This window comes from Vombatus ursinus, unplaced genomic scaffold (genome assembly GCF_900497805.2).
Source record: "Vombatus ursinus unplaced genomic scaffold, bare-nosed wombat genome assembly UNPS02014812.1, whole genome shotgun sequence".
NCBI classification, from domain to species: domain Eukaryota; kingdom Metazoa; phylum Chordata; class Mammalia; order Diprotodontia; family Vombatidae; genus Vombatus; species Vombatus ursinus.
This window is the reverse complement of record NW_020954590.1, coordinates 87,719,123-87,744,888: the sequence shown is the minus strand read 5'-3', so window position 1 is coordinate 87,744,888 and position 25,766 is coordinate 87,719,123. Positions and strand designations below refer to the sequence as shown.

The 25,766-nt window shown below is 34.4% G+C and overlaps 1 protein-coding gene across 3 annotated transcripts in view; it reads left to right on the top strand.

The window, feature by feature from the left end:
- The window catches only part of LOC114054206 (high affinity cAMP-specific 3',5'-cyclic phosphodiesterase 7A), a 141,220-nt gene that overhangs the window by 40,220 nt on the left and 75,234 nt on the right, over nucleotides 1–25,766 (top strand). Inside the window, exon 1 of one of the 3 annotated variants that reach the window (XM_027877376.1) lies at nucleotides 22,044–22,117. The exons of the other annotated variants lie outside the window; for them this stretch is intronic. Within the exon in view, the coding sequence (XP_027733177.1) occupies nucleotides 22,058–22,117 (60 nt within the window). The 5' untranslated portion in view covers nucleotides 22,044–22,057. Of the gene's footprint in view, nucleotides 1–22,043; nucleotides 22,118–25,766 lie in introns of those variants that run through there. 3 annotated transcript variants of the gene reach the window in all.

The window sequence follows — 25,766 nt, the reverse complement described above, 5'->3', positions numbered from 1 at the left end:
TTGTTTTCATTGAATTTAAGCATCAAAACCATATTTGCCTTATAAAATAAGGTGAGTAGTCTATGTATGATCAGCATGTTTTGAAACATTCTGCATAATAATAAGAGTTAATTGCTTAAAATATTGATACAGTTTTCTTGTGATTATGCCTGGACCTCATGTCTTTTTTGTAGGGTAACTCTTGAATTGGCCTAACTTCTCTGATTATCTTCAGGCTCATATTTTCAAATTTACTCTTAAGAGCTGTTTCATCTCTAATAATCTTGAAGTTTTATATCTCACGTGATGCTTATGATCAGAATATCATTAATGAGGTTTATCTGTTGTTTCTTGAATTACTCTGAAATATTGACTGTGAAGAATGTCTTTTTTAAAGCAGCATTTTGCTCTGTTAAATTAATTTTTTTTAATTCTTTTTTTTTTAATTTTTAGTTTTCAACATTTACTTCCACAAGATTTTGAGTTCCAAATTTTCACCCCATCTCACCCCTCCTCCCACCCCAAGATGGCATGCATTCTGAATACCCCTTCCCCTAGTCTGCTTTCCCTGCTATCTCTACCCCCCTTTCCCTTCTATTTTCCTGTAGGGCAGGATAGATTTCTGTACCCCATTTCCTGTATTTCTTATTTCCCAGTTGCATGTGAAAACATTTTTTTAAACATGTGTTTTTAAAACTTTGGGTTCCAAATTTTCTCCCTTCCTCCCTCCCCACCCACCCTTATTGAAAAGGCAAGCAACTCAATATAGGTTATACATGTGCAGTCATGCAAAACACTTCCATAGTAGACATGCTGTGAAAAACTAACTCTATTTCCCTTAATCCTATCCTGCCCCCCCCATTTATTCTATTCTTTTCTTTTGACCCTGTCACTCCTCAGAAGTATTTGATTCTGATTACCCCCTTTCCCAGTCTGCCCTCCTCTCTATCATCCCCCTACTCTCCTGTCCCTTTCCCCTCCTATTTTCCTGTAGGGTAAGACAGAGTTCCATATTCAATTGAGTGTGTATGTTATTCCCTCCTTAAGTCAAATTCTATGAGAATAAGATTCACTCATTCCCTCTCACCTTCCCCCATTTCCCCTCCACTGTAAGACCCTTTTCTGTTTTTTTTGTGAGATAATTTACCCCATTCTACCTTTCCCTTTCTCCTTCTAGTGTAATCCTCTCTCACCCCTTAATTTTATTCTCCAGATATGACCCCTTCATCTTCAACTCATCTTGTGCCCTCTATCTATCCATCCATCCATCCATCCATCTATCTATCTATCTATCTATCTATCTATCTATCTATCTATCTATCTATATACATATACATATAATTTTTTCCCTCCAACTACCGTAATACTGACAAAGGTCACATGAGTTACAAATTTCATCTTTCCATTCAGGAATGTAAACAGTTCAACCTTAATAAGTCTCTTTGATTTCTCTTTCCTGTTTACCTCTTCATGTTCCACTTGAGTCTGTTACTGGAAAGTCAAATTTTCTATTCAGCTCTGATCTTTTCATCAAGAATGCTTGAAAGTCCTCTCTTTCACTGAATGTCCATTTTTTCCCCTGAAAAATTATACTCAGTTTTGCTGGGTAGGTGATTCTTGGTTGTAATCCTATCTCCTTTCCCTCTGGAATATTATATTCCATGCCCTGTGGTCCCTTAATGTAGAAGCTGCTAAATCTTGTGTTATCCTGATTGTGTTTCCACAATACTGGAATTGTTTCTTTCTGGCTGCTTGCAATATTTTCTCCTTGACCTTGATCTCTGGAATCTGGCTACAATATTTCAAAGAGTTTTCCTTTGGGGATCTCTTTCAGGAGGAGATCAGTGAATTCTTTCAATTTCTATTTTGCCCTCTGGTTTTAAAATATCAGGGCAGTTTTCCTTGATAATTTCTTGAAAGATGATGTCTAGGTTCTTTTTTTGATCATGGCTTTCAGATAGTCCAATAATTTTTAAATTATCTCTCCTGGACCTATTTTCCACGTCAGTTGTTTTTCCAATGTTTTTACAATATTTGTAGGAGTTTATAGATAGTCCAATAATTTTTAAATGATCTCTCCTGAATCATTTGTTTTTCCAATGAGATATTTCACATTGTTTTCTAATTTTTCATTCTTTTGGTTTTGTTTTACAGTGTCTTGATTTCTCATAAAGTCACTAGCTTCCAATTGCTCTATTCTAATTTTTAAGGAAGTATTTTCTTCAGTAAGCTTTTGGACTTCCTGTTCTATTTGTCCAATTTTGCTTTTTAGGGTGTTCTTGTCATTGCCTTTTTGGACCTCTTTAGCCATTTGGGTTAGGCTATTTTTTAAGGTGTTATTTTCTTCAGTATTTTTTGGGGTTTCCTTTAGCAAGCTGTTAACTTGCTTTTCATGGTTTTCTTGCATCACTCTCATTTCTCTTCCCAGTTTTTCCTTTGCTTCTCAAAATTCCTTTTGAGCTTTTCCAAGGCCTGGGACTGATTCATGTTCTTCTTGGAAGTTTTGGATGTAGGAGCTTTGACTTTGTTTTCTTCTTCTGGTTGTATGTTTTGATCTTCTTTGTCACTAAAGTAAGATAATATAGTCTGACTCTTTTTGCGCTGCTTGCTCATGATCCCAACCAGTTACTTGAGTTTTAAACTCTTTGTTGAGGTAAGAGTCTGTTTCCAATGTGGAGAATGTACTGTCCCAAGCTTCGGGGGTTTGTACAGCTGTTTTCAGAGATACTTCTAGGGACCTGAAAATTTTCAGTTCTTCCAAGGTGCTATGATAAGGGGAGAGGTCTTTTCTCTCCACTGCCACAACAAGCTTCACCACACCAGCGCTCCTCCTTGCCCCAGGACCGCCCCTGAGAACTGTGACCCAGATCCAAGCACGGGCAAAGCAAGAGATTCCTGCCTCAGCACTGGCAAAGAGATCCTTGCAATCCCCCTCAGATCAGCCACTTGATTCCCCCTCAGTCTGTGGGCCAGAAGCTCAGGAAACAGCCACGGCCCGGGCTTGGGACTTGCAGCTAAGACCTAGCTTCTTCTTTTACCGCACTCACAGACTTTTCCCACTGACCTTCTAAGTTGTCTTTGGAGTTTGTGGGTTAAGAAGTCTGGAAACCGCCACAGCTGCTCGCAGTTCAGTCCTCTGAGGCCTGCTGCACCTGCGCTGAACTGCGCTCCTCTCCCAGCCAGGCGCGATAGACCTTTCTCATCAGCCATCCAGGTTGTCTTGGGCTGGAAATTTGTTTTAACTCTGTTTTTTTGTGGGTTCTGCTGCTTTAGAATTTGTTTAAAGCCATTTTTGATAGGTATTTGGAGGGGTTTGGGGGGAGAGCTCAAGCAAGTCACTGCTTTCACTCTGCCATCTTGGCTCCGCCCCTCAGCCTGTTAAATTAATTTTTAAAAAAATAATCAGCAAGCATAGTAAATTGTATATTCTGTATGTCTTTCAATGTGTTGTGTGACGATGGTATGGCTGTGGTCCACTGTGGAATATTGTGAACTCCTGTCTTTTCCTTACTAATACTCCTGAAGGATGTCCTCAAGCATGTGAAGTGATTCTTATAAAATTTCTATATACAGAAAATGAAGGAGTACAGGCTGGGATCCAGCGCTGAACTCCCCCAACATTCCTCTCCTAACAACTTTAAAATAGTGCCTCAAATCAAATTTTGGAGTGTCAGAGCCAACCAAAAGTCAGAGGGAAAAAATTTTCCACCCCAAGGCAAATTAAGAGGTCTGCAGGTGAGGTCTGTGGCATTGGGGTGGGAGCTGGCCTGTTGTGTGCAGGAGTATCAGTGGTGGACTTTGGAGGCGTCAGTGACAGCAATGGCAAGTGGGGAAGAAAACTGGTCAGAAAGAGATTATGGGAGACCCTTTGCTGGCACTGGGTGCACCTGATGCTGATAGGCAACTCTTGCCCATAAACAGTTCCGGGTTGCAGTTGCAGAGTGGAGAGGAATGCATGTATCAGTCACTAGGGAGCAAGGGCCCTGGTCACAGTTTCAGAGCCAAGAGGAGTACCAGCACTTGTGGCTGCAGGAGACACAGAGGTCAAGAAGAACACTAGTACTTGCAGCTTCAGGGGAGCAAGGGTCCTTCCTGGGTAAAGATCAGAGCACAGAGTGACCAGAAGAGCAGTGACCACACCTCTTCCAAGATAACACCACCTTGGAAGCACAGAAGGCTTACAGATCCCCAAAACTAGCTCTGAAAACAGCAGCATGAAAAAGCCTGAAACTTGGGACAATGTCCACCCACCTACATCCCTGGACAGAGCCTAACTTTAACATAGAGTTCAAAATCAAGAAATAAGCTGGAGAAATGAGCAAACAACAACAAAATAACCTGACCATAAAAATCTACTGTGGTGACAAGGAATATTGACATGAACTCAGAAGAAAACAATGTGAAAACAGCTAGAAGCAAAGCCTTCAAGAATTAGACCCAAGGTTGGCAAGAATTCTTGGGAGAGTTAAAGAGAGAGTTAAGAATGGTAGAGGAAAAATTAAGAAAAGAAATGAGAGTGGTGCAAAAAAATTATGAAAGGACAATAAATATCTTGGTAAAATAGTCACCAAAAAGAAATACTGAAGAAAATAACACCTTAAAAAATAGAACTGGCCAAATGGAAAAAGAGGTACAGAAGTTCACTAAAGAAAATAATTCTTGAAAATTAGAATTGGGCAAGTGGAAGCTAATGATTCCATAAGACTTCAAGAAACAATAAAGCAAAGTCCAAAAAATGAAAAAAATAGAAGAAAATGTGAAATATCTCATTGGAAAAACAACTGATTTAGAAAATAAATCAAGGAGAGATAATTTATGAATTAATAAAATGACCTGAAAGCCATGATCCAAAAAAGAGCCTAGACATCATATTTCAAGAAATTATAACAGAAAACTGCCCTGACATCTTAGATCCAGAGGGTAAAATAGAAATGGAAAGAATCTATCTATCACCTACTGAAAGAGATCTCAAAATGAAAACTCCCAGGAGTTTAATATTCAAATTCCAAGTTCCCAGGTCAAATAGAAAATATTGCAAGCATCTAGAAAGAAATATTTCATGGAGTCAATCCAGGATCACACAAGATTTAGCAGTTTCCACAATAAAAAAGCAGAGGGCTTGGAATGTTATTTCAGAAGGCGAAGGATCTAGGATTACAAACAAGACTAACCTATCCAGCAAAACTGAGTATAATCCTTCAGGGGGAGAAGTAGATATTTAATGAAATAGAAGACTTTCAAGCATTCCTGACAAAAAGACAAGGGCTAAATAGAAAATTTGGCATTCAAACACAAGACCCAAGAGAAGCATAGAAAGGTAAACATGAAAGAGTAATCAGTCATAAAAGACTAAAGTCAAACTGTTTACATTCCTACATGGGAAGATCATGTAACTCTTAAGAATTTTATCATTATTACTGCAGTTAGAAGGAATCTATATAAAGAACATAGGTGTGAGTCAATTATATTTGGATAATCTCCAAAAAAGAAAAAAAAATGAAGGGGTGAGAGAGAGGGATGCATTTGAGAAGGGGAAAGGGAAAGGTAGAATGAGGAAATTTTTTCTCACATAAAAGAGGCATCATATCATGGTTCACATTGGATTTTTTTTTAATCCTGAGTAGTATGAATATACGTATTTATACATACAATATGTATATATGTATGAATGCAGTCTGAATAAATTACATTATACATTTATATTTTGTGTCATACTATTTAGCATGTAAAGTATGTACTATCTTGTATAGTTCTTCCATTGTTTATAAGCTTCTCCACAGCAAGGACTATGAATTACATTTTTCTTTTGTAGTAGTATATATATAATGAGATCTCTCAGTTTTAATTGATTCCTAATATTTTAAGGATATTTTATTCATAAAGACTGCTGTAACTAACTTTTCTCTCCATCAATGACAGCAAAGCCACCATACTGAGGAAGTAGAAATGGCACTAGAGAAAAATAAGTATTGAAAAGCAGCTTGACAATCGATTAAAAAAAAAAAAGAAGAAGAAAAGCAGCTGGACTAGATCAGGGACACATTGGCAAGGTCTATGAAAACTGAGTGTAATTGTCTGCCTCATATAGTACTCCATTTTAAATTCTATATTTCTGAAACTGTCTTGACTTAGCTAACTTGATGTGCAAGAATTTTCTTTTTTGTACTTTTCATATACCATGAAGACCTCTTTCCAGACATTTTTTATTGAAGAACACTTGTACAGTTTTATCTTCAGAACTAAGAGTTAAGTTCATTCCTTAGCTTTACACGTTGTCCTTCACATTAAAAGCCTTTTCCAGTGGATAATGTCATATGTCATTGTTAACCTACTAGATGGATTCAGTTACAATACCCACATTAATTGCTTGTGCTAGTATTCAGTTCCCAACCTCGTAATAATTAAGATTATTATTGAACATTATCTGTTTATGAATAAGTTTTAACATATAGTAGTTCCCCATCACTGCATGTTAGCCTTGTCCACTTGACTAAATATACCTATAAATGTACCTTTAGTTCCACTTCCTATATTATGGCCTACAATTATAGCCACCTTTCATAAGAAGCAGTGTGGTATAGGGGAAAAAGATATGGCAATTGATTTCATAAAATTTGAATTCCATTTCTTCTTCTGATACTTACTAGTAGTATGATAATAGGCAAGTTATTTAACTCCTCTAATTTTTAGTCTTCTCATCTGTAAAATGGAGCTAATAATTCTTGTATTCCTCACCTGATAGAATTATTGAGAAAAGTGCTTTGTAAACCTTAAAGGGCTATTACATATGAGCCATTATTCAATGGGAACCATTACTAACTTCTTCCATTGCACTTACTATTTGTGTCACATATTTTGGCTCTCTATTGTCCACAAGTCTGATTTATACTATAAGCTCTTGAAGTCAGTGACCCTTGAAGTGGACAGCACTGGGACAATGTTGATTAAAATACAGAGCCTGTAGGAAGGATCTACTAATTATGATAGTTCTAGACAAACAAGGAGTCAAGTTCAGGAGATAAAGGCAGAGAGGAGTAAGATGATAAATACCCATAATTTCTGTTTAGGAAGAACGAAGCTCCTTAAGGTTAAATTTTAAGTTAAAGAATTTAAAACACAATGCAGTGAATTTTTACTTAAATGAGGAATGCTTGTATAATTGGTGTGTTATGGATGAGTTTTAGGTTAAGATTAAAATTTCCCCGTACAGTATGATTACAAATGCATTTTTCTTGAACGAGGAGTATGATGTGCGTCAATGCAAATTTGAAAATTATTTTTGCGTCCTTTGTCTATTCTACTTTAAACAAAGCATCATAGTTGCAGCTGTTAAATACATAACTTTCTTTGTTCTCTGTTATTTTATTAGATGTAAATGAAGGGTGTTAATTTGAGAATAGTTTCTTTTGTTTTAATTTTACTAAACTGCTTTCAGCACATTATTTTGGTTCCTGAAAATAGTGATAGTTATTTCTAATTTACTTTAAAATATCTGTAGCAATCTTAGTGATAATACAATTAGTTCAGATGGTTGCCGCAAAAAAGTGGATGGGGGGGGTGAACAGGGAGGCAAGGTTTTGGGGTAGCCTCTGGAGGATAGATGGAAAGGGGCAGGTGAGATGAACTATAGAAAAGTAAGAAGCAACTACAGTATTTAGATAGGAAGGAATGAAAGAACTTAGATGTGGGGTGTGGAGGTTGGAAAGAGCAAGATAAATTGTTACGTCTATAAATATGGGAGCAGCCACAGGGAGAATTCTTTGATAGGGTAGTTTCCTGTCTCTTTCTGAACCTAACAGCTCTTAGGAAACTTCTGTTACATGATGGCATAATAAAATCTCATCATCTTCCACTCAAACTAACTTATCCTGCCCCTTATTTCCTGGCATGGGACAATTCCTTTTTTCTCTAGCTGTAAGCTGTTTCCCTCTCATTGTGTTGGAACTGTACCCCTGCTTGGATCCTGTAGATGTGCTTTGTGAAATGAGTCAGTCTAAAGTTTGTCTATTTAAAATTTTACTATTCTGAGATTTTTGTTGTTACAATGTTATTTGCTATGATGAGATTTGTCATTGTTGGGAAATCTCCTTTGTCCTTTTTGCCTATATCCTCTCCTAGGATTGACCACCTAATTACCTCATGTTTTCTTTAGCTGTTCTAGTCCTTTACTTCTAGGGGAAACACTGAGGGACTGAAAGGGGAAGCTTTTTTCAGTAGGTTTTCTTTAGACAAGTTTGAACTAGAAATGGGAACTGTGTGCCTTCCACAGGCTGTATCAGCCAAATCAATCAGTAGAGCTACTTAAGTTGCTGTAGGGTAACAGATCTGTATTCTTTAAACTCATGGTTTTGTGTGTGTGTGTGTGCTTTTGCATTTTGTTTTGATTGCAGTTTTTCTTACCTAAGTTTTCTCTTGAAATTCCTTTGCAAAAATTTCAACTTTGTCTGATCTCTTTCTGTGTACTGAAGAAAAAAAGAATTATTTGTCCATATAACATTAGCTAGGGAGATCAGGTTTCCTTTAGAGATTAGACAGAATGGTGGTCCTAGCTTCCTGGACAGAGTAAATGGACCTAGGACTGATACAGAAGATGGCAAAAATAGGAAACACAGCAAGAATAGTTATCTTCCAGAGATAACTAAATATTTGTGATCTCTTCCCATCTGGTGGTTTCATTAACTGACCTGAAGGAAACAGAGACTATCTTCTGGCATAGAATAACAATTTTTGAGTTGGATGTGTACTTTCTTTTCCTATAGACACTGCTTCCATTTCAAATTAAAACTTCCACTATATTTCCTCATTCTTTATATTCCATGTTGTTTTCCCATACCTCTACTGTAAAAGTTCTACCTAAGTGGGCTAGAAACCTCTTTATTTTTTAAAAAAAAAGCATGTCAGGAGTACCAATTTTTAGTTAGATATATACTCATAAAGCAGAAAAAAAAATAACACATCTTAGGTTAAAAAAATAAACTTTAGGTGGTTAGCTAAAAGCACTTCAATGTTGAATATAAGAGCATTGATTAAAATTCCATGAATTAATTCAAATTAATTTAAAAGTGTGAATCTTCCCCTTGAAGTTCTTGTAGTTTAGGGTAGAGATGAAATGTAATACCAATATAAAATGATCATAGCATCATAGAGTTTAGAGGTAGAAGGTACCTTAAAAGTTACCTACTTCAATCTTGTTGTTTTACAGAGGAGACCAAACCGCAGAAAAGGTAAGTGACTTGCCTAAGGTTGTGTTGGTTAGGTAGTAAATAGAAAAGGATTTTAACTTAACTAATCTCCTCAGATTCCAGTGCTCTTTCTACTATATCAAACTGTCTCTCGTGACTTAACCGTTGTAAAACAATATGAGGTAATGTTCATTTGGTTTTCGAAAGACATTATCTTTGTCCCCCTCTAGGATTAAGAAGCAAATACCAATTCAACAGGACTCAAAATCCGTAAATTTAATTGGGTTATAATCTTTATCTGAGAAACTTGGCAAGCGCCCCAACTAAGACATATCGGCCTGAGGGCATATAAGGATGAAATGAAGAGGACAAAGAGCAGAAAAAAAGTGTTAAAAAATGAGTAAAATAATACTACAGAAAACAAAGATAGGGGACGCAGAAGAGGTGTAGGTGACACAATTTTGAGGGCATTAAGAAAGTGATTCTTAGCATTTAAAAAAGATCAAGCACATAGAAGAGGGGAACTTACTACAAAAAAAAAAAAAGTCTGCAAATGAGAAAATATCAATAATTACCTATTTGCCTGTACATTTTCCGCAAAATCCTTATGAGAATGATCTCTAAATACCACGATGGCATCCTTGATGGAGTTATGAGGAAGCAAAGGGTAGATTTTTGCAAATGATATTTAACAGAAGACATCTTTATAGTCATTGATTGCATTTGTATTGACTGGTTGAAAGGTGAAATGATTATAAGAATCTCCAATGCTTGTTATTTGTTGACTAATTAAAAAAGCATTTAATTTGGAAGAATAAAATACTTAATAGTTCTTCTCTAACAAGATGCCTCCCATGCATATATAGAAATCATGCAGAATTTCTTTAAAGATATTTACAACCAAGATAATTTTGGTTCCTCTAACTACTAATCTCAAGTGAACATATAATAAGAAAATGTTTGTCAAAAGTCTTTGCCACCATTATGAAGGATAACCAACATAGAATCTAAATGAATAAGAGATTTCTTATAAATGATGAGGTTCTCCATATGATCCATTTTGTGGACAAAGCTGAGCTGATTACATCAAATTCTGCAGCTTTGAAGAACCTTCTAAATGAACTAATTGCTGTCTTAACTTACATTTATATAGTGTTTTTAAGTTTTACAGAATGGTTTACATATATTATCACATTTTTAGCCTCACCTTATGATATAGTTACCATCAATCAATTAGCAAGCTTTTCTAAAAAGTTTACTTGTGTGCCTTGAATTGGTAAATGGAGAAAGTATAGGAATGGGCAGTTTTTTTTAAAAGAAGAAATCCAAGTTATCAATAACCATATGAAAAAATATCCCAAATCACTAATAATTAGAAAAATAAAAATGAAAACAACTCTGAGATTCCACCTCACACCCATCCTAGCAGCAAAGTTAACCAAAGGGGAAAAAAAAGGAAAATGACACATGTTGGACAGGCTAAAAGAAAAGGCATATTGATACACTGTTGGTGGAGCTGTGAACTGATCCAGCCATTCTGAAAAGCAAATAGGAACTAAAAGTTATTAAAATGTGCATATCCCTTGACTGCCCCTAGTAGTAATGTTACTACTAGGACTGTACCCTAAAGAGATCAGAGAAAAAGGGAAAGAACCATGTGTACAAAAATATTTATAGCAGCTCTTTTTGTGGTGGCAAAGAACTGGAAATTAAGGTGCTGCTTCTTGAGCAATGGCTGAAGAAATTACGGTATGTAAATGTAATGGAATAATATAGGATTATAAGAAATGATAAAAGGGACAGTTTCAGAGAAATCTGGGAAGACAGGTATGAACTTGAGTTGAATGAAGAGAGAACAAGGACAACAGTTTACACAGTAACAACATCATAAAGACAAACAACTTTGTAAGACTTAACTGACCAATGAAATGACCAACCAAGATTTCAAAGGACTCATGGTGAAGCAAACCCTCTTCCTCTTGATTCAGAGTGCAGATTAAGACATAAGATTTCAGAGACTTGGAAATGAGGATTTGGGGAGGGGGCTTTGCTATGCTTGTTATAAGGGTTTTATTTTTCTTATTTTTCAGTGGGGTGGGGCAGAAAAGGAAAAGGAAATACATTTTGGTTCATTGAAAAAAAACTTTTTTAAAATATCCCATGAACTAGGATAAACCTGAGGATAAAAAAAAAAAGAGAAATAAGTCCTGCTCTCAAACTTACATTCTAGTGAGATAACACATACATATGTATATAGGTATATACATTGCACATACAAAGCAGAAACAAGGTAACAAAGGCCTTCGGCTAAAGGTAGCACTTGATTATTCACATTTTACATAAGAGAAAATTGAAGTTTTAAGGAAGGCTACATGACTTAACTGATCACTTAGCTAGTAACTGTCAAAGGTAGGAATTGAACCCATGTTTTTCTGACTCCAAGTCTAGTACTGTGACCACTAAGTTACACTGTCTTCCTAATCACTCAAAAAGAGTTTAGTCTGATTATTCATGTAGGAAAAAAGTGAATGAAAAATACCTGTTGTCCAAATTACATGTAATTGGATGGACTCCAGCACAGGTATCTTGGACTGGTATTAAGGATGGATAATGATCTGGGCATAGAATTAAATAGAAGGATGTCATTAGAGAGATGCATGACCTGAAAAGGAGGTGGACTAGTTATATATTGAGATGAAATAACCAGTAGCATTCAAGCTATATCAAGAGATTTAGCAGAAGTTCTCACTAACATGTTGCTTGGACTTTATGTAGAATTTTTATAGGTATAGCAGAAAGAAGTTCATAGAATGAAAACGTATAAAGATACAGTAAAATCCTTACTTTTTGAATGAGATCACAGAAGTAATATTTTAGTTTTCTGGGATTTGAGCTCCTTAATAATGTATATTCTACCCCTTCTAGTAGAATAGGAATTAAATGTGATTACCATAAAACAGATTATTGTCGAAAAACTCAATTCAGAGGTTTAAAAATATTATACTGTCAGGGCTTCATTTGAATAATAAACAGCAGCATGGTATAAAGAAAGGAAAGTGCCCTGAATTTTTTAAGTAAAAGGTCTTGACTCAAATCCTGTTGAGTCTCACATTGCAGCTTATTTCTTATGTGATATTGAACAAGACAACTTTTCTGAATTTCTCTTTATCTGTAAAGTGAGGTGGTTGGACTAAATGATTTTTTGATCCTGTGTTAAAATAATTCCTATACTATAGTACATAAAAATTATTAGTACCATTAAATTGTTTAGATTTTAAATTTTATATTGAGCATAAGAAAACCTAAAACAAGGCTTTAATTTAAAAAAAAAAACCGAGTATTTATTAGCCAACTTGACACGATATTTTAGGTATTTGTGGAAAAAAAACCCAAGTATGGAATTTTTGCTTTAGCTTTTTTATCACTCTTCCATAAATTCAGCACTGTCTTCTGTCTGCACTTAATTTGTATACTGGTTTCTGTGATAGGCTATTTCTGGCTATGAGATTCCAAAATTATAGACACTGATGTCAATGCAGATGAGGTTAGCCTAATTTGGTCAAGAGAGGTACATGCTATGCTAAGTCTTCACTGCATGGAGAGATAAAGGCCAGTGCCAAGATTGACAGGTGTCCTGTGGGTGGCAGAGAACCCTGGGGATAAAATTTGCTGCTGACATTGCTATAGTTCTTACTTCTGTTAGAAACAATATGTTCAAAGTTATTTTCATTTCCCTAAGAAGCTATCTTAAGGAAACTTAATTTTTTTTTTTTTTTTTGGTTTTTAAGTCATAAACAAAAGTTTGTCCTTTGTAAAATCAAGTAGTATCATCTAAGGTCAGATGCATCTGCAAATTGAATAGTTGCTAAGAAATGTGATTCATTTATAATTTACTTTAAAAGATGTGATCCTTTATAGATTAATATTGTTGAATTGAATTTTTCCCCCTTGCGAATTTTCTTAGGAGATAACTCAGAACTTGAGAGTACATATCAAGGGTGATTTTTGTGAGAAGTGTTCTCCCTTAGTTTTCCCAGCTTTATTGTGGCATTTTTTTCCATTTTCTTTTGTTTTCTGTTTGTGATGAAGAAGGAGGTCCAGTGGAAAGTTTTGTAGTCAGAGACCTGAATTTGAGTTCTGCCTCAGATATTTACTAGATATTTGTCCCTGGGCAAGTCACTTAACTTCTGTCAGTCTCAGTTTACTCATCAGTAAAATGGAAATAAAAATAGCACCTACTTCTCAGGGTTGTTGTGAGAATAAAATGAGATAATATCTATAAAGCACTTTGCATAGCTTAAAGAACTGTCTGTGGGCTTTTATTATTATTAATATGCAACTTTGGACAAAGTACTAATCCTCCAGGCTTCCACTCTGTCTAGATGGACAAGCGGCCTAAGGGCCCTTCAGGTTTAAATCTTGTGACCCTTATTTGTTGAAATAAATTAATGCTACATTTCTTAAAAGACCACATATGCACTAACTATGACTTTATTAAAAAGAAGTTTGCATATACATGAACAAAAATCAAGAGAAAATTGGAAATGATTTAAATAGTTAACATTTTTGGTTGTTTTTCCCCCCTGTAAAGTTCTTCATGTAATAACACAATTTGTCACAGACTTCAATGTTTTAAAGTTATTTAAAGTCATTTATTAAGTGTCTCAGACTTAATTTTGAGATCTTTGATGTTTTGTACTTTAAAGCATAGTGGTAAAATTTTTAAAACTGATTTTGGGGAAAGTTTTTTAGGTTTTAGTGTTTTTTGGAAGTAGTGAATAACTGAAAATGCTTCTTTTAATTCCATTGTCTCCCTTCTTTAATCCGTCCTCTACATAGTTACCAAGGTAACTTTTTGAAGGTATAAGTCTATCCATGTCCTATTAAAAAACCTTTAATGGCTTCCTTTTGCCTCTAGGATAAATTGCAGCTTTTTTTCTTGGCATTTAAAGCCCTCCATCAGCTTGAGTAAAGGCATAGATAGCATGTTTGTTAAATTAAATACCATGGAGGTTGCTAATACATTGAATGATAGGTTCCAAAAAGACCTTGAAAGGCTAAGAACATTGGGCCAGGTCTAATAAGATTAAATTTAAAATAGATAAATGTAAAGTTTCAAAATGCCACTTTCAGAACAATAAGATGAGTGAGGCATAGCTGGATAGCAGTTTGTCTGAAAAGATTTGGGGTTTTTGATGGACCTGGAAACTCATAGTATGATGTAACAACCAGAAAAATCTAATACGGTCTTGAGTTACATTCAGAGAAGCATTAGTATCCAAGAATAGGGAGGTAATATAATCTGCCTTATTCAGACCATATCTGGAGCATTGTATTCAGTTCTGTGTGCCACATTTATGAAGGCTGTTGATAAGCTGGAGAGCTTCCACGGGAATATGATAAGGATAACAAAAGGTCTTCAAGCCCATTCCTTTTCCATTTCTCTTTAGGGAATCACTAACCTTCGAGCCACCCAGGTTTGCAGCCTTGGAGTAATACTTCTTCATCCTTCATAATCAAAATTAGTTGCCACATTTTGTTTTTACTATCTTTATAATATCTGTTCCACAGCATTCGTCCCTTCTCCTGATTTACACAGCCACTGCACTAGCTCAGAATTTCATTTCTTACCAAGATTATTATAACAGCCTCCTAATTTGGCTCCCTGCTTCCATCTGTTGTTCAGTTGTTTCAGTTGTGTCTAACTCTCATGTTGTCACCCACACAAAAATCTTCAGTGACTTCCTATTTCTTTTTTTTTTTAATAATTTATTTTTAGTTTTCAGCATTCACTTCCATAAGATTTTTGAGTTTTAAATTTTCTCCCTCCCCAAGATGACGTGCATTCTGACATAGGCTCTACTTACATGTTCATATTAAACACACTTTCAATTTAGTCATGATGTAAAGAAGAATTAGTACTAGAGGGAGGAGCCATAAGAAAGAAGAAACAAAACAACAAAAGAAAAGGAGAGCACATAGTATGCTTCTATCTGCATTCAGACTCCAGAGTTCTTTCTGTGGATGTGAATAGCATTTTCCACCCTGAGTCTTTTGAAATTGTCTTAAGATCCTTGCATTGCTGAGAAAAGCTAAGTCTATCAAAGTCAGCTGTCACGCAACATGGCCATTACTGTATACAATGTTCTTCTCATTCTGCACATTTCACTCGGCATTAGTTCATATAAGTCTTTACAAATTTGGGGTTTTTTTTTTTGTTTTTTTGTTTTTTGTTGTTGTTTTCCAGCTAGGCAATTGGGGTTAAGTGACTTGCCCAGAGTCACATAGCTAGTAAGTGTCATGTGTCTGAGGCCGGATTTGAACTCGGGTCCTCCTGACTCCAAGGCAGGAGCTCTGTCCTCTGCACCACCTAGCTGCCCCCTCTTTCCAGGTTTTTAAACAACATATTGTAGGATTATGGTTCTTAATCCACTCCATTTTATGGGAGAGTTCATCCCATTCACATTCACAGTTATGATTACTATCTATGTCTTTTTCTCCATCCTGTTTCCCCTCATGTTTATGCTTTTCTCTCTCACTTCTTCCTTTCCCTCCTCACTAGAGTTTTGCTTTCAACTACCACCTCAGTCTGTCCTCCCTTATATTAGCCCCGTCCCCTTTCTTTCCCATTACCGTTACTACTTCTTCCCTCCCTTTCACTCACCCCCTCTCTTTTTTTCCCCTTTCCCCTCCTACTTCCAATAGAGTAAGTTGGATTTCTATACCTGATTATGTTATTCCCTCTTAGAGCCAAATCTGATGAGAGTAAGGTTCAAAAGTTGCTCATATCTCCCCCTTCTTTCCCTCTACTGTAATAGGTTTTTGTGCCTTTTCATGTGATGTAATTTACCCTTGTCTGCCTCCTCCTTTCCTCTTCTCCCAGAACAATCTCTTTTCACCACTTACATTTTTTATCATCACATCAAAGTCAACTTATACCCACACCCTCTTTCTATGTATAGCCCTTTTAAATGTTTTAATAATGATACGGGTCTCAAGAATTACAAGTGTTATCTTCCCTTATAGGAATGTAAACAGTTTGCCCTTATTAATAACATGTTTTTTTTCCTGTTTACTTTTTTATGCCTCTCTTGAGTCTTGTATTTGAAGACCAAATTTTCTGTTGAGCTCTGGTGTTTTCATCAGGAAGGTTTGGAAGTCCCCTATTTCACTGAATGTCTATCTCCTCCATTCCTACTGCTTTCCCATTTTGTTCCCATTCCTATGCTCTGTTATCAGTGCAACCCTACACAACTGTACAATTCCTTTCCTGATCTCTTTTCTCCCTCTCACCCTCTCCTCTATAGAATGAAAGCTCCTTGAGGACAATTGACTATGCAGTTTGATTTAGTATCTGTACCGCTTTGCTTTGCATATACTAGGTGCTTGATAAATTGAATTGTTGAATCAAAAAAAGTTCAGTTCAAGGCACTGTGCTGGGTGCTAGGTATACTAAATACAAAATGAACATAGATAAATAAATGCAAAATATATACAAAGTTATTTGAATAAATAGAGGATGCTCATAAGTTGTGTGTGCATGAAGATTCAGCCTATGTGCCCATCTATTGCAGAGAATGAAAAAATAGTGCAATTCTATTAAAAGTTAATCATTAAGCAAGCACTTACTAAGCACTTATTATTTTTCTCAAGAACTTAACGAGATTACCTTTTTTTCCTTAAATGAAATTTTATTTTTCCCAATTACATGTAGAGATAGTTTTCAACATTTATTTTCTTCAAAAGATTTTGAGTTCCAAAATATTCTCTCTCCTTTTCTCCCTCTCTTCTTTCCCCCTTCCCCAAGACGGCAAGCAATCTGGTATAGGTTGGTTATACATGTGCAATCATGTAAAACATATTTCCACGTTATTGACAGGATTCTTAAGTTTGTCAATATAAACTTGAATACTTGGTGACTTCCAAGCAAAAGTGTATATGAGAAACAATGGCAGAAAATGGGAAAGAAATGGAAGAAACCAAAGGCTTATAGATCACTTATAAGTCTTGTGCATATGTACTTATTCAGTAAGAGAGTCTGCAGGTGTTTGATGTTGTGAGCAACAGATAGCATAGAAAATTAAGTTTATTGTATCTTGATAGATGATTGATTATAGATGTAATATCATTTTAAAATTACCAGTTTGTGTACAGTCATATCATTGATTGCTTAGAGCAAAGGTCAAAGTAAATAATAAATATCAACTTGAAAAGACACCATAGTTTAAACATTCTGTCAACTATGAATAATGGGAAATGATCAAACATATTTTGACTGTCACTGTTTATTAAAGAAATTTGAATACTGTAAATAATCATCAAACAGGAGATGAATAGAACCCTCATAATGTCTCAGCCACCAGCACTTTATCTCCTTGTCAGATGGAGGGACTTTGGAACAAAAAAACTACCTAGTTTTAAAGTATAAGCTAATTTGTAAACTATCAGAAAGAGAATGAAGGAATATTATGACTCATGGATGACTTACGAATATTGTTACATAGTGGCTAAACTGCTGGACCTGGGTTCAAATCCCATGGCTAAAATTTACTAGCTCTGTCAGCATGGGCAAGTCATTATCTGAACCTCAGATTCTTCAGCTAAAAAATGTGCTACATACCAGTAGTACTTGTCTCAGAGTGGCTTTGAATTCTGGCTCTTCTGTCTACTACCTGTGTTAACATCTCAGGGCATTGACTTTTTTCACTGTTACATGAAAGTTTGAGGCAGATTAAATGTTATGCCAATCCAACTACCAAAAGGATACTTGAAAAAAGTTGAGAAAATAGTAACAGAATTCCTTTGGAGAAATGATACAACTTGAATATCAAGGGGAAAAAAATGAAAAGATAGGAATGAAGGGGGACTATTACTTCTCTATCTTAAACTACATTATAAAACAATAGTCATCAAAATCATTTGGCATTAGTTAAAATAGAAAAGATCAATATAACAGATTAGATAAGAGAATTTGACATAGTGGATAAAATAACCCAATGTTAATTAAACTGGAAAACATAAATTACTTAGGAAAGAACTCTGATCACTGCTTGGGAAAACTAGAAAGCTATCTGGCAGAAATTAGGCTTAGACCAAGATCTTACACCATATCTCACATAAATTAAAAAAGATATCTAGGAGATGAATTCTTTTATTTACATTTTATTTTTCAGTTAACAAGTTTTTATTTTCTTTTCTCCTCCTTGACAAAGATAAAAAGAAAAAAACAAAACCTTTAAACATATATAAAGTCAAAACAAATCCCCTTTTGGTTCTATCTGAAATGTGTGTGTGTATCTCATTCCACATATTGAATCTATCGCTTCTGTTGTCAGGTGGTGAGTAATAATTTGTCATGGGTCCTCTGTTATCATAGTTGGTCATTGTGTTAACTGATCAGAGGTTTAAGACTTTCATTGTGGTTTGTCTTAATAATGAATGCTATTGTATAAATTATTTTTCTAGGATCTGGTCACTTCCCTCTGCATCATTTCATACAACTCCTTCTTAGGTTTCTCTGAAACTATCCCCTTCTTTATTTCCTACTGTACATTCATATATCATAATTTATTTATAACTTTTAGGGCAAAGTTCCAAATTACTTTCCAGAATGGCTAGTAATTCATAGCTACAACAACAGTGCATCCATGTGCCAATTTTCCCACAGCTCCTCTAGCATTTGACATTTCCCTTTTTTTGGTCAACTTTTCCAGACTGATAGGTCTGAGGTAAAACCTCAGAGTTGCTTTAATTTGCATTCCACTAATTATTAATGATTTGGAGTGTTTTTTTCATGTAGCTATTGATAGTTTTTAGTTCTTCCTTTGAAAACTGGCCTGTTCATAACCTTTCACCATTTATCAGTTAGAGAATAGCCTATATTTTTATAAATTTGAATCATTTCCTTATATGTCTTGTAAAGGAGACCAGAAATCAGAGAAATTTGTTGCAAAGATTTTTTTCCCCCTGGTTAATGTTTCACTTTTAATTTGGCTTTGTTTTCACAAAAACTTTTAATTTTATGTACTCAGAATCGTCCTATTTTATCTCATGTTGATGTTCCTTATACCTCTTTAGACATATACTCTTCCCCTATTTCTTCCTTATTCATCTAATTTATTCACAGTGTGGCATTTTGTAGCTGTCGCATGTCCAATTAGAACTTATTGTGGTATATGGTGTGAAGTGTTGGTTTAAACCTCACTTTTTCCTGATTACTTGACAGTTTTCTCAGAAATTTTTGTTGGATAGTGAGCCCTTAACCCATACCTGGGGTCATTGGGTTTGTTCAACATTTGACTACTCTGTTTATTTGCTTCTTTATGTTACAAACCTGTTCCACTGATTGACCTCTGTTTCTTAATCAGTGACCAAATCAAATAATTACTGTTTTGGAATATATTTTGAAATCCAGTGCTGCTAAGACCCCTTCCTTCCGACATTTTTTCATTATTTCCTTTGAGATTCTTAACTTTTTGTTCCTCTAGATGAATTTTTAATTTTTTTCCTAACTATAAAATAATCCTTGTGTAGTGTGATTGCTATGTCTTCAATGAATAAATTGATTTAATTGTATGTCATATTTATTTAATTATTTGGATCTATATTTGAGTAGTGTTTCATAATTGTATTCAAATAGTTCCTGTGTGTATCTTAGTAAGTAGATTAGGAGATGAATTCTTAACCAAACAAGGAATAGAGGGCAATTGCAAAAGATAAATAGGTAATTTTGATTACATGAAGTTCAAGAGCTTTTGAATAAACAAAATTCACATATGATAAAAAGCAGTTGAAAAAAGCAGTTGAATAGAAAAAATAGCTTTGTATGTGAGATTTCACAGGTAAGGGATTGATATCCAGCATGTGTGGAAAACTAACAAATATTAGATCCAAAGGCCATTGCTCAGTAAAGAAGCAGTCAAAGCATAGGAATAAACAGTTCTCAAGAGAATAGCAAACTATTAGCAACTTTATGAAGGATAACCTACATCACTTATAATTAGAGAAGTGCAAATGAAAACGACTCTGAGGTACAACTTCATCCCATCAAATTGACAAAGTTGGCCAAACTACAAATTCTAGAGGGGCTTTGGGAAAACAGCTACATTTAATGCATTGTTGAGCAAACTGTGAATTAATGTAGCCACTATAGTAAACAATTTGGAATTATGTAAATAAAGTAATTAAATATTTTTTCCCTTTGGTGCAGAATTCTACTACTAGATAAATACCCTAAGGAGGTCATTGATAAGAAAGGCTCCATATATACCAAAATATTTATAGCAGCAATTTTTGTGGTAGCAAAAAATTGTAAACCAAGTAGATGTCCATCCCTAGGGGAATGGCTAAACTATGAATAATGGCATATTACTGTACTTTTAAGAAACATCAAACACAGAAGAAACATGGAAAACCATATCAATTGATGCAAAGTAAAATAAACAGACATATATATTTATATAGATGTAGAAAATGTTGTTTCCCCCTCTCCTCTCCAAACACACATATGCAGGACATTTTGCAGTAAATGGAAATGTGGTTACAAATTTATTGTTTATTTTCTTTGAGCCTAATAAAGAATAAAATAACCATGTTTTAGCACACATATGATTGACCCAAGACAGTTTTAAAGAACCTTTAGAGTAAGTAAAGAGTTTAGACTTGGAAGGGACCTTAACACCAAATTTCATTATATACATTTTACAAATGAGGAAACGAATAGTCCAAGGTCACAGATAGAACCAGGATTTGAACCCAAGCCTTCTAACACCAAATCCATACTGAAATACTAAATTACTGGTGTTACTAAAATGATAAAACTGCATGTGTTTAATAATATTTTTTATGATTCCACAGAAATATACTCCTGAGAGGCAGCCTTAGAGAATGCTAGACGCTTTTAAAGTAAGACTTGGATCAAATCCTATCTCTGGTTCTTAATATTTTTATAATGTCTCTAGGCCCCAGTTTCTTCATCTTAAAAATGGTAATAACTATTACTTTACAAAGTTGTTGTGATAATCAAACACAAAATGCTTTGCAAATCTTAAAAGTGTTTTGTGTGTGTGTATGTGTATCCATTGCTGCTGTTTGAGATTTTCAGTAATTCGGGTTGGCTTCCTTTTACCTTTAGTCTAAATAAGTACATTTTTATTATATATGGGCTATTAAGAACTTAGTGGACTGTATACAGTTTTCTAATATGTTCTTTGAAATTACTGCAAAATGCACATTCTTAAAGATCATTATAGTTATAACTAATAGAAATTAGGTAGGTCATCAGTACATGTCTTAATAGTTTATAAAAAAGTCTAAGGTGATAATTTTAGGTTAAGTATGTTCCTTACCAATAATATCATCAGCTTGATGCTGGTATATGTGGAAATAGCTGGTGAAATTGTCTCTATTCAGCAAAATTTTGGGGAAGCTCACAGATTTTTCAACCAAGCTATTTTAACTCCTTCAGACATTCGATTGTCACTAAGATATTTATTTTATTTAATTGCAGTTTGTTTTATAAATATTAAGCTGACTGAATTGGGCATAATTTTTCATCCTTGCTTTGCTAAACTATTAGGTAAGCACCACTGAATTTAGTCCCTGCTTTACTTTCCCCCCCAGAGCCCCTTATTTTTCATTGTTGCCTAACTTTTTCTACCCCCTACCTAGTATTATGGTGTTTAGCAAGTGTTCTGTAATGAGACCTTCAGGGTGGTGCATTCCCAAAGAAGTCAGGTGATGATTGCATTAAAGCAGCTGCTTGAGGTTCAAGGCAGTCAGTGCCCCTTTGCCTTCTGCCACAGGATCACTTCTTATTTAACAGATTTAGATAGCTTTCAGTACTGGCTAGGTTAAAAAAAAAAAAAAGATTATGCTGAAGTGTTTTGGGTGATCCAATGGGAATTACATTGATCTGGTGTTTGGCTTTGGTTCTTATCAAGTGGATTACCTCTAAGGTAGGCCATAATTATTTTTCAGGATTTAAAAATTAATGTCATATAAATATGATAGAATAAACTAATGGGTTTCTCATACTTTATCTTAGTATTTATTCCACAGCATTCATTAGATTTTAAATTAGTGTCGGGCAGTCATAAAATTGCTACTTGCCCTTTTTAGTTGTTTTTAAGCAAATTTATTCTTAAAACTTTATAAAGGACTTTTTGAGGGACTGAGTTAATAATTATTCTACATCAAATACATCAAATATGTATTTTTGTAACCAAAGAAATTTCATTTTCTAATGGAGGAAGAAGCTATTTAAATAACAGAGACCAAAATATATTTCAGGTATAAACTATAAACTTTGTCCTTTCTAAGGACAGAGTTTATTTTTGTTTGACTTAAAAACTTGACCCTTGCTTTCCTTTTTCATCTCAACTTCTATATTAGGCCCTCTAATTAAATAATTCTTACTATGAAATTGACATTTCAGACTTGGGTATATCTTTATACATATCCAGTGAATGAAAACTATATTGGTGATTGGTTTTCATCTAAAAAGTTTTTGTCTTCTAGATGGAATGTAGATGCAATTTTATTATTTCTTATAATAATCAGATGTCCTAATAAAAGTATTTCTGCCCAAACACATACCTCATTCCTTATAGTCTTTGCCTTTTCTTCAATCCATTTAAATTTTAAAAATTTATAGAATCTGGAAAATTGTTTTTTTAATAGAAGGAATGAAATAATTCTGTTTTGCTGGCCTCGAACCTTAATACCAGGCTGTTGAAAGAGATTAATGCATTTTAACCGATAGCCATCTAGAGTCAGAAACTGTTCATTTGAAATATCTTCAGTGATTATAATATTTTAAGATTTTTCTGGTTGTATTCAAAATTTTCTTTCAACCTCTACTGCAGTTGTTATCAGATCTGATAGATTTGACTTAAATTTATAAAACCAGCATTAGTTTATGTTTTGCTGGTTTCAAGAGTTTTAAAATTTTAATGTTTAAAGAACACTATAAATGCTGTGTATGCTTTTTCAGAACAAAATTTGATACTTTTCATCATGTGACATATTGTTCTTTGAGATGTCATTTTTTAATCTATTAATATAAAAATGGGTACATTTTAAATAAAGAAACCTTGTAGTTTTAAATTTGAAGCATTATTTTATTGATTTAATTTAGTATCATTCCCTTTTTAAAGCTTGCTAAGTTATTGAGTAAAGATCAAATTAATGTTAACAGAAAGGAAGTATAGCTATTTTTAAATGACTTTCTAGTCTATAAAACTTAGACCTTTTGAATCAAGTATAGAGACTGTTTGAGAATAGGCATTTTTGTTAAGCTATTATTAGTCCAAAAAGAGTAATATTTCAAGTTTGAGTTAATTTTACATTGTTTGGGGTGGGGGGACAAATCAGTCTTGGAAGGATAGAACAGAAAAGATACTGGTCCAGGTTGAGGGCTGAGAGTCCAGACAAAAGTCTTACATTTTATGTTCACATGCCAGCTCTGTTTACAGATTTGTAACCATGGGCCTCTGGGCCTCAGTCTCCTCATTTGTGAAGTAAGGAGTTTGGATTAGGTGATCTAACTTAAATGCAAACTCCTCTACTTGACATTTAAACTGTTTCACAGGCTGGTTCCAACTGACTTTCCCAGCCTCATATGTTCTCCTTCACACGCTCCTTAGTCCAGCCAGACTGGCCCTTGTGCTGTTACTCACACATAACATTTCTTCTCCTATTTCCATGCCTTTTTATAGGCTGTCCCTTATACCTGGAATGCCCTCCTCACCTCTGCTGTCTGAAATCTCTAGTTTTTTCCAAAGTTCTGCTCAATGTCACCTCCTGCCATGAGGCCTTTCCTGATCCATGCCAGTGCTCTTACTAGTACCCTCCCACTGCAAGTTTTAGTAGTAAATATTTGATAAGTGCTTGTTGAATGAATGAACGAATTTTATAAAAAGATTCACTTCAGTGTTCTTTCAGAGTGTTTCTGTTTACCTAAAACTTTTTAGGAACGTTAAATTGAAAAAAAAAAAGTGGAGTACACATTTTTATGTATATTGTGTATTAAAATCAACTTTATATGCACACATGTGAAAACTGTTTGAAAATAGTGTCAGTATTTTTAAAAATTGTATTCTGTTTTGAAAAGTTTAACTTTAATCCAGTTAAAAATCACATACTTAAGAATATGGGGCAAAATAAATTTTATTATACTTTCTTTTGATAAAAAACTGTACCGATAGGGGGTTGATTTGTCCTGACTCCAGAAAGGGGGGGTAAGAGTGTTGGTGTGATAATATTACAAAGCACTCAAAGGGAGTCGCTTTGGGAACCTGCAGTGTAGCTTGTTTTCTCTGTAGCTGTCAGTAGTTTCTGATTAGCTCAGCCTCGCCCATGTTTTGACCTATACTAGCTTGCTTTACAAGCTGTTCCCAGGATGGCTAAATTAGAAAGTCACGAGTGGAAGCCTCTTAGTTATTTCCATTCACTGATGAGGTGGAAAGGTGGATAAGAGCTCAGTGTTTTATAATTGGTAATTGTCATGGAGTTTGATTATAATTTTACTTTACAATTTTTCCCAAAAAATGCACTTCTATTTTTATATTAACTTTTTAACAAAAAAATCAGTAGCTATAACAACCCTTTGTAACCAAATATTTACTACACAGTCTTTATACTATAACTTGATTATTAGATAGAAATTTCTGACTTGCAGAGTTACAAATTAATTATCTGGAGGGATTTTTCAAAATTAGTACTTTTAGGATATCTTGTTATGAAAATGGGAAGGTTTAAAGGATTAGCATGTAATTGTTTATGCTAATAGATGCAACTGGTGGCATTATTCAAGATCCTGCAGCTAAAACATTGAAATAGTTTTGAAGCTTAGTTGTTTTGGGATTTTTTCCCTTCAGATTGATTTCATAAATTTTTATTTCATTTGAGATAATATCATTTATTATGTCTTTGTATATCTATATAAATTAATTTTATGTTTTATGATTCACTTAATGACTTATGTTGGGATAGTATTGCTTTATACATTGCATAGCTGAAAATGAGTTTTTAATAAGAACTGGAGATTTTGACTTTTAACTCAAAGTTCATATTAAGTATATTTGACTATAATCCTGTTCTTTATTTTAGCTGTATATAAGAACTGACTTGTGTCCAGCAATCAGCAAGATTTGACAGTGAGCTACTATTAGAACATTCCAGATTGTTAGTACATTAAAATGACATTTCAGCATAACCAAAAGAAAAAAAATTAATTATATTTTATACTCTCATTCCAGAAGCTAAATGTTTTCCTCAAAACCTAGTAATTTGTTGGATATTAGAGGCTTAATGGAAGTTGATTTATAGCATATGTCATTTCACTATTTGATGGTCTCCTTATTCTGATTTGGCTCATAGAAATCAATATTTTGTACTATCATGCATCATAGGGTTTTCCCTATAATGATATTTTTTCCCCTGGTTTTGTGTTTGTCTGTTTTTTTTTTAATAGTATTTTATTTTTTTCAATTACATGTAGTTTTCAACATTCATTTTTATAAGATTTTGAGTTCCATATTTTTCTCCCTTCCTCCCCAAGAGAGCAAGCAGTCTGATGATATAGTCTATAAATGTGCAATCATG